Here is a 15,591-nt window from a genome sequence, read left to right as displayed (position 1 = left end):
ATTAATCGAACCACCTCTCTGGTAATGACAACTTCTTTATAACTATGCTTATGCTTATATTACTCGTTGTCCTTGTGCCACGTATTAAAATCCATACAAGAGAGAAATTTATATTATTGTCTTTCTAAGAAATTAAGCTTAATAAATAAAATTTCTAAGATTTTAAAGATTAATGGACTTGACCAAGTATAAGTGGATATAACCTTTGACCTTGACCTTTGTTATGAGTGTCAGTGAGCCTGAATCAATATAGTCGGCCCACAAAGAATTTATATATATGCTACTATTTGTTTTCTTTGTTTCTAAGAATACTTTTATTGATCAATTCTTTCAATTTTGAAATTTTCTACGATTGAAGCTGTGTATAATTGACTATAATAAGTTCCATATAGATCAAGAATCTATCATAAATTATGTTCACTTGTCTTTTTTTTTTTTGGTGACAACTCTCAAACAAAGTTCCAACAGGATCATTATACTCTATTTATTATTCTTAAATGTCTAACATCCTAAGTTTAGTTTTTATAGAATGTTTTGTAACAATAACATGCCAAAAGACCAAATTTTATTCGATATTGGACAAAAAAGGAAAAAAAAATATCCATGGAGACAGTTGAGTAATTCTAAACCATAAAAAATGAACCATTATACTCTATTTATTACTTTTAGATATCTAACTTACTAGTTTAGCTTCTGTAGTACTTTTGTAATAAAAGGATTAAAAAAGACGAAGTTTTGTTACAAATTGGACACAAATGTGAAAAGTTCGTTCATGAAGAGAGTTGTGAAATTTCAAACCATCAAAGTGGATCTTTATATTTCATTTATGATTCGTAGATGTCTAACTTACTATTTTAACTTCCGTGGCAAAATCAGGAGATATGCAAGATGTTCGTAGTGTTCCTCTGCACAATATGCAGAGAGACTGTTTCTGAAATTTGAACTTTGTGACATTTAAATTGTGTATCTATAACGTAACCATTAAAACCATAAGCCACATGTTTGCATGCCAATTTTGAAAATCAAATTCATTATTATTCCATCTTGAATGATTCCACTTCCACAACCGTGATCCATCAATGATAATGTATGACCGTTAATATAATGAGGAAAAAGTAGTACATGCTGAGCATGGCAAGATTGACTATAATATATATAATGACTCTTTAAGACTCCGTTTGGCTAAAAAAATACGATCCACTAAAACAGGATTGGAAAATTCCTCATAAGGATATCATACTTTCAGGACAAACAGAAGCCTGAATGGACTGCTAAAAGATCCATTAAAACTTGCTGTTACTAAGCATTGTTTTGTTCACTGTCTCTACATTCATCATCACAGGATATATAAATCCGTCGCGCATTGTGCAAGATTAAAATCACTAACCATATGCATCACTTGACTGTAAAATCTGTCACAAACCTGATACATGACATATGGGTGGGATTTGAGGCCTTATTCATGACAACTTGAAGGAAATAAATCGCTTTCAAGTTTAATCTGTCTTAGTCTAAATAAACCTGACATACTCAAAATGCAGACTCTTCCTTCCGAACAAAGAAGAGACCAGAAGGACTGCCATTTGGCAACAATGCCAACCTCACGGGACTCTCTGCCCCTTGTTCAACAGGTAAGATACCGTTGTTGTTGTTGATATCTGTTTTCACATAGCCAGGGCAGACGCTATTCGCGCAGAATGTAGGGTTCTTCTTGGCCACGATCCTTGTGTACGCATTCATTGCTGCTTTCGATAGAACGTACGCAGACATAAAAGTAGGCCAGCCTTTCGTTTCTTCTGAACCTTCTGTAATGTCTTTCAAATACTGATTCAGTACCTCATCAACTCTTTCTTCAGTCAGGTTTCCAGTATCACTTAGCACTCCTCTAGCCCATTCATTTGGTATACCCTGATACGAAATCAAAAGCTCAACTTAACCAAAAGCAATGTCAAATCAGAAAACACAGTTTTTCAACAATTGATGGTTTATTCAAGTTAGAGGACAAAGAGGTTGGAAAATTATCTACCTTCAGCATCCCCATGGAGGAAGAAACATTGACGATCCTCGGTGAATCAGAAAGCTCAAACAGGGGAATGAATGCTTCGGTCATTCTTCTAGCACCGTAATAATTTATTTTCAGACATTCTTCAGCCGATTCATAATTTTGACTCACGATAACTCTCCAGTTTATTTGGTCACCTACCTGGATAGATTAGAAGAGACTTATTAATTATTAGAGCACTTGCAATGGTGTTATTTTGTCTGGACCAACAAATATGTATGGGGTTTTGTGTTTTGCTGATGTAGCTATATTGGGAGATGTGTTTTATATTGAAAGATTGTATTTTGGTGTAGTTTTATTGGGGACAACATGGAGGGCATGGGAATTTGTTGGCCACCATATTGGGTGGGAAGGAAAATGTATAGGAATTTGTGTTTTGTTGATGTGGTTATATTGAGAGATGTGTTTTGTTGATGTGGTTGTATTGAGAGACGTGTTTGCCTACTTTTTATGTAATTGAAGTGGGACCCAATATAAATTTTTGTTGGGCTAGCAAATTAACACTACTGAAGTTGCTCTTATCCCTCATAGCAATACAAAGTACTTTTCATATTAACAGTAGAAAATAAATGTAGAGTGAACAGGTTTTATGCAATTTCTCACCAGTCAAATCCCAACTGCAAGAACAAAGAGATGTCTTGAATAAAAAGTTGATCCGAAGAACCACACAACAATCCGTGAGTTTATACTCTAGAAGTATCATCTAAGCTACTGAGTAGTCTAAAAGCCAAACAAATCAAAGTTGACCCGAAAAAACAACGGAGCTAAAATCCAAAGCATGAGCAGAAGCACATTTAATAGCGCTATATAACTAGTTGTCTCCAATGCCAACAAGTAGTATGATTAAAGCGCACAATTTCATTGTTTTGAAAACTCACCTTTGGTGTTGTCCTCAAAGCCTCTTCATTAATTATGACTCCACCAACTCCGGCATTGTTCACCTGCACATCACTTTAATCAAAACCAAGAGAAAGGAAAAACAAAAAAAATATCCAATATGAATATAGATATGCTAGTTTCACATTTCAGAGTCACAAACCAGATTAATATTAAAATCTCGAAGATTCACCTATCGGTTCCAGTTAGAGGTAATTTGAAATTGACAAACATAATTATGAGACGATCCATGAGTTATTTACGTAACAGTTACACCATGATGTACTTATATTCTGCCGCGTGGAACTGCGTTTAACTAGAAAAAAAAAACCATTAATAAACACTGGTAAAATAATTAAGTGAAACCATTAATAAGCAAACCTTAATTTTTTTTGGAAGGATAAAGTTATGCATTGTGGCATGGACCGTAATAGTCTCATTCTTAAAATAACTAAATAAGTATTTGGCCAATCCTAAATATAGACCATCATCCATTACAATGAGTGAATCTTTTAGAACAGACAAAACCTAATTATGACCTCAAGGCTACAACAATGAGAAACTTTATCTGGAAAATTAATCCACGGATCGAATGGTCAACTATTAAACCAGTAAGCTCTAGCAAAATTGAGTTTTGAAATCACGTATGGGAGAGTAGTTAACTTAGGATTCTGCTAAGTAACTCCAGTATGGGTTCTAACATCTCAGACGTGTCTGCAAGTAGGAAGTATTGTTAACAAGATGGAGATTCCTCACTACCAGCAGCCAATGGTCTACCTACCCACCTATATCGGTTTCAGGTACCAAACTACAATAAAAAAGTTTTGCAGTTATCGCTTCAACTGATGCCAGCTACTTAGGGTCAGGTTCACTTTGATTATAGAACTTGATCAAGACATCATGGTTTTCTGACGTTTACGTCAAATGGGTCTTTCATGTAAATCTGTTGTGCATATGATTAATTCTTTATCTTCAGCATTTATTATTACTCTGAATCTGCTATGAAATCGAACCTAGTGCTAATGAATTTTTCAAAGGTCTAGAACTGGTTCACTGCTCAGTCTTTTGCTTTTAATTAATTTTGATTAGTTTGTTAGAGCGATAAGAGAGACCCTCATGTTGCAATCAGACATCAGGCAGGATAGTTAGAATGGATGATCTTACAAGGTTGGTAGATTAATAGGCTAGTCTTTTCGTTGCGAGCCCAGCACACTTATTAGGTCTCATCACCTTACCACAACTTTCATAAGGTTGAGCAATTAGTCCGTGATCTTGAAATACAAGCAAATTGCTTACTTTTCAAAGAACTTTCAACAATAATTTAAATTAAGAACTCAAGAGTCAAGAAACAAATTAAAAATTAAGAAAAAACTCAACACAACACAAGAAACAAGTACTCTCTTGAAATTAGTGGTGGCGGCTCTAGAGGACATGTTCCAGTTGACTGTTCGAACTGTCAGGCAAGGGGGCAGTTGGGGGTTTGGGAAGGATTCTTGAATGCAATAGCCCAGTGAATATAGCATTTTTATCATCTTGGAGACCTACCTATGTATGTGTCGAGTAAAAACAGTGATTCAGATAAGCAAAACTGCAGGAAGGTGATGATTACTCAGAGAAGCTCTCAAGTGGCATACATAGACTACTATAACAAGGACCTAAAGTTAAAGATCTATGAAAATGTCTAGAGATCAAGTTCAAAGTATGATAATGCAAATCTCAAAGAAACACGACAGAGACTAGGGAGCAAGAGAGAAACACTCTATTAAAAGCGAGGAATTTGAGCTTTGTATTAAATTAATGAATCTTAATACTCTTCCATCTTTCGCAACATGATCACTAAATTAGAACAAATTGTGGTTGCTAGAGTATCCCCATGAACCTTCTCCTTGAAATCCTGCACCAAGCACCTAGAAAGACAATTTTTGTAAAAATTGATGTGGCAATCATACACATCTTTACATCCAGGGCTTGAAGTCCCAATCTGAGATTTAATCAACTTGGCCTTACACGCCTTAAGGTGGTAGCACCTAGAATTTTATCCTTATGTGATGATTTGTGATACAAGACCCAAGTGCCTTAGGCTGAGAATACTGCAGGTTCATCCATCTATTTCAAGACAAGAATACCATTAAAATTGTATCGTAATCCAATTGGTTTAGTATCCGAAAAGTTACAGTAATGAAAGACTCTAAACAGTCTAGGAAATCCTTCTTCTCAACTTGGGATATCTGGAAAGGGGCTGTAAACTCATTCGTAATGCTTTTCTAATGAAATCACTAGGAGGAACTTCAAATTTTCTTCACCATATATAGAAAATTAAGACTTCTACGGCTGCAGTAAAGGTATAAGCTTATCAAACGATAGGCGAGAAAAAAATAATATTGAGGGAAATATGTGAAAGCACACCAGAATATCAAGTTTTCCGAAGTGGGTCTTGACGAAATCAGCAAGGGAAGCAATGCTAGCAGGGTCCGCTACATCAAGCTGATGAAAGACCACATGCCCAGGCAGAGCATACTGCTTGAGTTTATCAAGAGCTTCAAGACCCCTCCTTTCATCTCTGGCTGTTAACACCACTGTAATCCCATTGGAAGCCAGCTGCCTTACTGTTTCAAATCCAATCCCTTTGTTTGAACCAGTGACAACTGCATACCTGAAGAGACAAATTGATCAGAAATCGCCAAATCAAGTGAATAAAAGGGTAGAGTCCTGTTGTTGTGGGAAGCAAAAAATTAAATTGGCAGAGGCAACAGCCAACATGTGAGAAGAAAAGTACTTCTTTGTTGATGTAGCCATGGAAGTTAAGAGCACTGAGGACTTATTACTTGAAAATGCAGGGGCAGAGAGATCTAAGACGATAAAACACATGAATTCCAAACTAACTTTCATATATAAAACCAAAGCGGCGACCAAAAGCCAGAATCTTTACAATAGCGCGTTTGATACTTATTTTATTATCATGTTTTATTTTGCGGGGTCTGTTTTATTGATGTGATTCGTTATTTTATTGATATCACTAGTCAACAAAATATATTAATACAATAGTATAAATTTGATAACTTAATTTTTAATGTAATTTATATGAGGATGGTGAAAATGGGACACATAAGTAAGCAAACATGGAGGCAAGCCATTGTCCATACATTTGAGACAATATATAATTATACCATTATAAAGCTCTTTAATCTATGGTCCATTATATGAGACCATGGGTGTGTTTGATGCACAATTTTGCATCACAATATATGCTATACATTGTGGTGCAAAATTGTGGTGGCACCAAACGGCCATTTTTTGACTCAAATTCCCAGACGGTTTTGAGATCATAATATTGTCCTTTCAAAATGGTACTCTTTTAGACAATTTCTAACATTTTTACCATAATTTTTCATTTATGCCCAATAGTTTAATTGATTTTTTGATTTTTCCCTTGTGTAAACGAGGACTTGCACCAAGGTTTTTATTAATTTATTAATATTAATAAGTTATTTATTAAATCTGATAATTGTTTAGATGGTATTAATTTATTAAATCTGATAATTAATTTATTAAAATATATAATTTTATTATTTATCTTATTTAATTAAATTAATAATATTTTTATTATTATTTGTTTACCATTTATTTTGCTATTTATTTAAATCTGTTACAATTTACATGTATAATATCCCTACACAAATTGACCACAACAATTTTAACACCAATATGCTACCAATAAAAGTACAACAAAAAATGTTGTCCTATTTGCTGGGCCAACAAAAATGTTGACCCGGTCCCACCTCTATTACATAAAAAGTCAAGTCAACCACGTCTCTCAATACAATCACATCAACAAAACATATCTCCCAATACAGTCACATCAGCAAAACACAAATTTCTATACATTATCCCTTCCCATCCAACATAGATCCCAATATAGTCACATCAACAAAACACGTCTCTCAATACAATTATATCAACAAAAACACATTTTTCAATACAGTCACATCAACAAAGGACAACATCTTTGTTGGCCCAACAATAATTTATCAATAAAAGACAACATCTTTGTTGGCCCAACATTAATTTTCCATTGCAAATGTCCTTAGCTAAGTCCGCCCCCGATAACAATTTAGAAAAATCTTCTGGACAACAGTAGGAAAGGTAAGTATGTGATATGCGTACAAGATGACAACACAACAGGTTGTATACGTCCACTCTTACGTTATTGTTTGATGTTAGAGTTTGACACGTCCCCTAACATTGGCAAGACTAATATTGCTATAAATATCACTCCTTTCTCAACAACCTTTACAACAAAACAAATTTGGACAACAATGGCAGAAGCAACAAAGTAGTACAACTTTTCATGTTTTATTTTTTTTTTCTGGTAGAAATTGCATGATAACAAAGTAGTTATTAATCGTTCTTAATTTTATTTTTCAGGTATGCAGTTGTGACTGGAGCAAACAAAGGGATTGGATTTGAGGTAGTAAGGCAGTTAGCTTCAAATGGCAGCAGCAGCAGCATCAAAGTGGTGCTAACAGCTAGAGATGAGAAAAGGGGCATTGAAGCTGTTGACAAACTCATTAAAGCATTTGGTCTCTCTGCAGGCAATGTGTTTTTTCATCAGCTTGATTTAACAGACCCTGCCAGTGCTTCTACTCTGGCCAATTTCGTCAAAACCCAATTCGGAAAGCTTGATATCTTGGTATGAATCACTTCTTTAAAATTGTTATGCCCTTCAGTACATTTGTTAAAACCTGGTCATAAATGTTGATGATGGAAATGCTGGAACTTGAACAGGTGAACAATGCTGGTATCAGTGGAGTCATCTTTGATCCTACCGTTCCATTTGATATAGACCTTTCAGCTGAAGGAGTAAGTTTTCACATAAAAACTTCAGTCTCATAAGATTTTGAGTTCCGGAAAATTGATTTTGTTACTGATGCAGGGAAGTTTTGTGAGAAATATGAAAGAAATTACAACCCACACATATGATTTAGCACAAGATTGCCTCAACACTAACTACTATGGCACTAAAACAGTCACCGAATGTAATACCCACTTTAAAAAAAAAAAAAAATGAATGAATGAAAATGAATCGTAAATAGTCAATTAGAACAATGGCAAAATCGTAAATAGGGAATGGTAAATTTTGATAAGTGCTGAGGTTGGAAAGGTCTTTTGGAAAAAAAAAAAAATTATTCCACTAACAATCAGATTTGGCTTCCCGTGTAAGCCACATCAAAGAACCATTTCTTTGAGAGTTTTCTAGAACAAGTGAGAAGGTGAGTAGTGGATGATGGGTGGCTTGGGTAGTGAATCCGGCTTGGTCAAAAGAGTTTGAAGCTTATAATTGTTGTGTCTACAGCTGGGTTTTCCCTTGTGAAGTGTTGGAAGGACGATTTGAAGTACAAGGGTGTGAGAAACTCTTTAAGGTAAGACTTTGATCTTTGATCTTTTGATTTAAATTTCTGGGTGAAGTAAGTGGTTTTAATGGAGATATCTCTTGCTTGTGATGTTGTGATTACCAAGAATAGATACTAGGGCCATGCTCAAGAATGTTCTTGAAGGGACATTGAAGATTTGTGCTTACGAAGGTATGGGCTTTAATAGCACTGTACAGCTGAATTTGAGATTTAATGTGGGAGCTAATATGAGATTATCCCAGGTATATGAGCTGCTGGAATTTTTGTTGAAGTTGGAAATTTGGTGGAAATACACACGGGTAAGCACCAAGTGGTGCTAAATGTGAGATTTTATTATTTAAAATGATAAATGGAACTTATTGATGCCTAATGAGGTCAGATGTGAATCTTTTGTAGTGAATCAGGTGAATTAAAATAAAAATCATCATCAAGGAGGCAAGGAAAGTAACAAAGCTTTCAAGGGTAAGTGTGATTTATGGGTCAAGCATATCTTATAAGCCTTTGAGTTTTGAAAACTAATTGTTTTGGATTTGGATGTTGGAAATGTGGATATGAGTTTGACATGATTGGGAATTATTGGAGTATTGGATTTTTCTTGAACTGGTTGAGTTATATAATTTTTGGGATTCGCATTGGTACGCTGTTATGCTGTCGAATTTTTTTTGTTTTAACATGTCAGTAATAATGGGGACACATTGGGAGATTCTAAGTAGGTAAATTATGTTTTGTTTAGGTGACTAGTTGACCGGTGAATTACGCAACTACTGGAGGAACTAGATGGTTTTTTAATTGCTAATACCAGGTGAGTGAATAGGCAACTTGTTCGATACATTGGATTCTTTTTCTCTTATGGCCCTGCACTTTCTTCTAGATTCGGATCCAATATGGCTTTATTGATGAATCTAGCATTTTTTTTGGGTATGTTACCGTGCTTGATATATGATGGTATCGTTCTCTCGTACGTTATGGGACAAGCATGTTTTAGGACTCTTGATTATGTTCCTTAATTCTAGTCTGACGTTATACTAGTCTGTTCGACTTTTGGTCATATGTTTGTTCTGGGAGTGACTTTGATCAGGATATTGTGTGCTAACGACAGTATTCGTTAGCCTTGGTGCACCAAGTATGATTCGGCACTGAATGTGCTGCCTGTTACGGCACTGAGTGTGCTGCCTGTTTCGGCACTGAGTGTGCTGCCTGATTTGGCACTGATGGTGCTGCCTATTACCGCATTGTATGTGCTGCCTATTTATTCTGTATGGAAGTCCTTCCGCCTGATCACTATTCCTGGATATCTATTGGCTTATTGATCATGTTGCGCATGTTTATTGATATCGATATTCCGTATCTATTCTAGCACGCTTGTCCCCCTCTGTATTGGTTGAGTTACTATTCATTCACTGAGTGTTGTGACTCACGTTTGTGTTGTTGACATTTTTTTCCAGATATAGTTGATCCAGTAGAGCCAGGTCTGCCTACAGCCAGATAGACTTTCAACCTCCTTATTCTGGTGAGCCCAGCACATATAGTGCGGGTGTGATTATGTATTATTTTGGACTCGTGTATTACAGTTATTTTATCGACTCTAGATGCTCCGTTAACTACAGATAAGATATATGATATGTAAGTCTATGGGCCAGACTGTGTTGTAGCTATTTCCATATCACGTATATTTTGTTTCTTTGATTATATTAGTGCCAGACCACCTGTTCAGAGGCTTGCTTGGCCTCAATGTGCTTAGGTTCACTGAGGTCATGCGCCGGTCACGAGTCCTCATTTTGGGTCGTGACACCGAAGCGCTTATTCCGCTCCTCAAGCTATCCGATTCTCCAAGAATCATAAATGTTTCCTCTTCCCTCGGCTTGTTAAAGGTAATTAACCAACTAACACAACATGGAAAACTCAGTAATATCGATATCGTTAGATTTAACTTTTCTTGTCGTTATGATCTTTCAGTTCATACCAAATGAAGAGATTAGGGCAGTATTGAACAACATTGAAAGCCTGACAGAGAAGAAAATACATCTTTTGCTTAGTGATTTTCTCAAAGATTTCAAAGAGGGTTCTTTAGAAACCAAAGGCTGGCCAACATTTCTTCCTGCATATCAAATGTCAAAAGCATCAATCAATGTCTACACAAGGTTACTTGCCAAGAATTACCCAAAAATCTGCATCAATTGTGTTTGTCCTGGCTTTGTCAAAACAGATATCAACCATGGAAATGGCATTTTAAGTCATGAAGAAGGCGCTGCACGTCCCGTGAAGTTAGCGCTACTGCCTAATGGAAGCCCTTCTGGCCACTTCTTTGTTGACGGAAAAGTTTCATCATTCTGAATGTGATAACGTTGAAGATGGAAGTTTAGAATAATTAATAAGATATGGAAAAATGATTTTCCATTGTTTTAAATACATATGTTTCACAGCTGAACAAGTCAAGCCAACTAAGCGTTTCGCCCTTAATTTTAGCAACCTTCTCAAGTTTAAATAATCACTAAACCACTTACTACTAAAGTGGTGTTAGTTGTTATTTTTATGCCTTAAGTTGTTAAGATCATTTCAGTTATGTAAGCCTATAAAAGGCGGCTTGCTTTCCATTAATCAGTATGAATAAAATCCATCAGTTGAGGTTCATATATTATCCTTTAACGATTCTATTTGCTTCTAATCAACTAAAAGCAAGGCTTTTCTCCAACAATTCTGGGAGTAGGGTTAATGGGGGGTATGGTGAGAGGCCCAAAGTGACCGTATGTTGAATGGTCCAATGTGACCTGTATGGTGAAGGCCCAATGTGGCCGTATGGTGAAGGGTCCAACGAGAGGCCCGATATCAATGGACTCTTGTGTGAGGGGGAGTGTTGGAACCCACACAAGAGTCCCACATTTGAAAAATGTGGAAATTGTGAGTGGCTTATAAGGTGAGTGTTTGGACCCAACTCATGAGTCATGGCTTTTGAGAAAGAATGGGCCACCCAAATACTTGCTTTGTAAGCTCAATTGTAGGCCCATGTAAGCTCATGAAGAAAGATTGCAGAGACCAGTAGAAAGGAGTGATGAAAAAGCTTTTCAAGCCAAGCAAGAAAGTTCAGCTACTGTAGGAAGAGGAAGGGGCAATTTCCGTGGAAGAGGTCGAGGAAGAAACCAAGGAAGAGGACAAGGAAGAGTAGGGGACTTCAGACAAAATAAAGCAACAATTCAATGTTACTATTGCGGCAAGTTTTGTGACAGAGAAGCAGCTTGTTGGAACAAGCAAAAAGATGAATACAACCAAGCAGATTTTGCAGAAAATGCAGAAAATGAAGAAAATGAAGAAGAAGAAAGCATGCTTTTCATGACCTATCCTGATGACTCTTCAAATAATTCTGAAGATGTTTGGTATCTTGACAGTGGATGCTCTAACCACATGTCAGGAACCAAATCATTATTCATAAACTTGGATGAGTCATAAAAGTCAAAAGTACGATTGGGAGATAACAAGAAAATTCATGTCGATGGGAGAGGAACAATTGCCATCAAGATCAGCTATGATAAAGTAAAATTATTGCATGATGTAATGTTTGTTCCAAGTCTATCTCACAACTTGCTTAGCATTGGGCAGCTTATGAGCAGTGGTTATTCAATATTATTTGAAAATGGTTTCTGCACAATCAAAGACGGCAAAGTTGGTCACCTAGTTGTTGTTGTTCCAATGGCTTCAAACAAAATGTTTCCTTTGGAAGTCTCAGCCATGGAAGAGTATGCAATGGCTGGTAAGGAGAAGGATGAAGCTCAACTATGGCATTTGCGGTATGGTCATCTCAACATTAAAGGTTTAAAGCTGCTAAAACAGAAGGAGATGGTTGAAGGCCTACCACAACAACTAGATGATCTCAGTTTTTGTGAAAGGTGCATTTATGGAAAGCAAAGTAAGAATTCTTTTCCAATTGGAAAGTCATGGAGAGCCTCTAGTCCTCTTGAATTGGTACATGGAGATCTTTGTGGACCGACGCAAACTGAATCTTTTGGAGGCAGCAAGTATTTTTTTTTTGCTCATTGACGATTTCAGCAGATGAGCTGGGTTTTCTTTCTCAAGTTCAAGTCTGAAACATTTGAACTATTCAAGAAATACAAGGATGCAGTGGAGAAGCAAAGTGGAGCAAACATCAAGACTCTAAGAACAGATAGAGGTGGTGAGTTTCTCTCAACTTCATTTGATATATTCTGTGAAGAACATGGCATTCACAAGGAACTCACGGCTCCACACACGCCTGAGGAAAATGGAGTTGTTGAACGAAAAAATAGAACCGTGGTTGAAATGGAAAGAAGCATGCTGAAAGCGAAAGGTCTTTCCAATCAATTTTGGGCTGAAGCTGTAGCAACAGTACTTTACATCATCAATTTGTCTCCAACTAAAGCAGTGATGAACCAAACTCCATATGAAGCATGGAAAGGAAGGAGACCCAATGTAAGTCATCTCAGAGTTTTAGATTATGCTTTGATTAAGTCTTATTCTCAAAAACTTGACAAGAAAGCTGAAAAATATATTTTTGTTGGCTATTGCTCACAATCCAAAGCATATAATTTGTATGATCCAATTTGTAAGAAAATAATCATCAACAGGGACGTCATATTTGATGAAAATAGAAGTTAGGAAGACAAACAACAACAAACTTCAACTGCTGAAGTTCCAGATGCAGCTCAATTCCAGTTCATGCACAAACGCCCTTATCCACCTCAAAATGTAGCAGCCAAATAGACTTAATCAGGATTGATCAATCTTCATCCAGCAACTCTAGTCCACGGTCAAGAACTGATCAATCCTCATCCAGCAATTCTAGTACACCACCAAGAAAGTTCAAGTCTCTAAATGAGATTTATGGAACTTGCACTTTTGCTCTCTTTGTTTCAGATCCTATTTTCTTTGAAGAAGCTGAAAAGATGAAAATTGGTGCAAGGCAATGAAGGAGGAACTGTTGTCAATCCAGAAAAATGAAACATGGGAGTTGGTTGATCTTCCTAAAGGAAAGAATGTGATTGGGCTAAAGTGGGTATATACAACCAAGTATATATCATGCAAATGGAAGTATTAACAAGTTAAAGGCAAGGCTAGTTGCAAAAGGATACTCACAAAGGCAAGGGATTGATTTTGAAGAAACTTTTTCTTCAGTAGCTCGACTTGAAACATTAAGAACTTTCCTAGCTTTGGCTGCTTATCTAAATTTTATCAGTGTGATGTCAAATCAAATTTTCTCAATGGTGAGTTGGAAGAAGAGGTTTATGTCTCACAACCTGAGGGCTTTGTCTTGACTGGAAAAGAAGACAAGGTTTACAAATTACGGAAAGCACTTTATGGCCTAAAGCAAGCTCCTCGGGCATGGTATGGTAAGATAGATGGCTATATTCGTGAGCATGGCTTTGAAAGAAGTTACAATGAACTAACTCTTTATTTCAAGAAGAATGGTGAAAATTTCTTGGCTCTATGCATTTATGTTGATGATATAATATATATAGGGTCAAATGAATTAATTGTTGTTGAATTTAAGTCCTGCATCATGAAGACTTTTGAAATGTCAAATTTAGGTCTATTGCATTATTTTCTTGGCCTTGAAGTTAAACAATGTTTGGATGGGATTTTTATCTCACAAAGGAAGTATGCAATGGATCTCTTAAAGAATTTCAGTATGGAGAAGTGCAAGATAGCAATGATGGTTTAAAAAAAAAATTAGAATGGACCAATTGGAATAAAATTTTGTTTTGAGTGATCTATTGTTAATTAATTGTTTCATATTTTATAAGTAACTAAATTTCGTAAATAAATTATTATTTAATCAAAAAACGAACCCAAAAAAACACACTTCACCTATTATTGGATTTTGTTAAATTATAAATATTATTACTTTTTTTATATATTATTTAATTATCACAGGCCCGCCACAAACTTCTTTAGTCTAGTTTCGATCTGCAACTTAACAACATAAATTATTCGCAGATTTTCCGACTCTCTGTCCCGAGAATCTTCAATTCTACGAGGCCTAGGGATTCCATCGCTGTCTTTAATCCTCAATTAATAAGAATCAGGCAAGACTTGCACCCCTACACACACACAACAGGTCCATACCTTCCTCAACTAATCACTCAAGCTCAACCACTATCCACACAAAGGCTGGTTGAACCAGCTGACCCAATGGCCTACCACTTAGTCTGACCTTGAATAGTATAATTTTCTATCTGATCTGGGGTCTGTGTGTATATATATATAAACACTGAATCAGATCAGCATAGTTACAGTCTGCTACATAGTGTCTTGATATAAGTGTTATTTGACATTTTAAACGTCAGGAGGATAGAGAGAGGCTAAGTTTTGGAAAGTGAGGTAGGTTGCACACTAGGATCCGCACAAATGTTATTTTATAAAGGAAATAGTAAGCTCCTTGAACTCAACTTCAAGACCATTAAGTATGTAAACAATCACCTCCTCATTACTCAAAGGGTGACCAATTAAGGCTAGGTCATCAATGATACTCCTGACCTTGGTCATGTAGTCAGAAACCGAATTGCCTACCATGGTTGTCTACATTAATGTGGATAGGAGAGTGAGCACTCTGGTGTTGAATTTGTTGACATGGCTCGTCTCTAATTTCTTTCAAGCCTTTCGGAGGTGGTGCGATTGTTGATTGTAGGACTGATTGTGCTATGGAATATATATATATATATATATATATATATATATATATATTTGTCGTCGTCTTGCTTATACAAATATATCGCCTTGTCACGCCAGATAGTCTTTCCACCTTTAGGCCTCAGTGACATGATTGAGTCCCATGTTCGAGACAATCGCAAGAAATGTCCAAAGGTCTGAAGCCCAAGAAGCTCAGAATCAAAAAGATCGAGTAGGAGCCATAGATCGATCTACATATATAGGCAATGGAAAATGTCAATTTTATGACGCATCATAAATTTTTCCCCAGCTGCACTAAGTAATTCATGTTTTTTTTTTTGCCCTTTCAGTTTATATAGTGTGAACTTCTTTGGTTTACTCTTTCATTTGAATGCATTGGGAAAAAAAAATAAATTCAGTTCATTAATACAAGCAAAAAAAATGCCAAAAATTCATTGAAAAGAGAGTCTCCAATCAACTGCATATTCTTCCCCTCGTAACCATCTTTGGCTAAATTCTCATGAGAAGGTTGTATATACATATGCACATGTGTATATATATATATATATATATATATACAACCTTCTTATTCCATTTAAATAACAC

General features: G+C 36.1%; 1 protein-coding gene and 1 pseudogene across 1 annotated transcript; one reads left to right on the top strand and one right to left on the bottom strand.

The window, feature by feature from the left end:
• Nucleotides 1-1,213: 1,213 nt before the first annotated feature.
• Nucleotides 1,214-5,850, bottom strand: LOC119984789 ((+)-neomenthol dehydrogenase-like). The gene is made up of 5 exons (XM_038828900.1): nucleotides 5,715-5,850; nucleotides 5,345-5,591; nucleotides 2,941-3,003; nucleotides 2,027-2,203; nucleotides 1,214-1,908 (listed from the first exon to the last, which is right to left on the bottom strand). The coding sequence occupies exons 1-5, from the start codon at nucleotides 5,825-5,827 to the stop codon at nucleotides 1,531-1,533; spliced, it is 978 nt and encodes a 325-aa protein (XP_038684828.1). The 5' UTR covers nucleotides 5,828-5,850; the 3' UTR covers nucleotides 1,214-1,530.
• A 1,319-nt stretch (nucleotides 5,851-7,169) lies between these two features.
• LOC119984788 lies at nucleotides 7,170-10,982 on the top strand (annotated as a pseudogene).
• The last annotated feature ends 4,609 nt before the right edge of the window (nucleotides 10,983-15,591 follow it).

This window comes from Tripterygium wilfordii, chromosome 18 (genome assembly GCF_013401445.1).
Source record: "Tripterygium wilfordii isolate XIE 37 chromosome 18, ASM1340144v1, whole genome shotgun sequence".
NCBI classification, from domain to species: domain Eukaryota; kingdom Viridiplantae; phylum Streptophyta; class Magnoliopsida; order Celastrales; family Celastraceae; genus Tripterygium; species Tripterygium wilfordii.
Note: the sequence above shows the minus strand (reverse complement) of the source record. Positions and strands in the feature narration are given on the sequence as shown.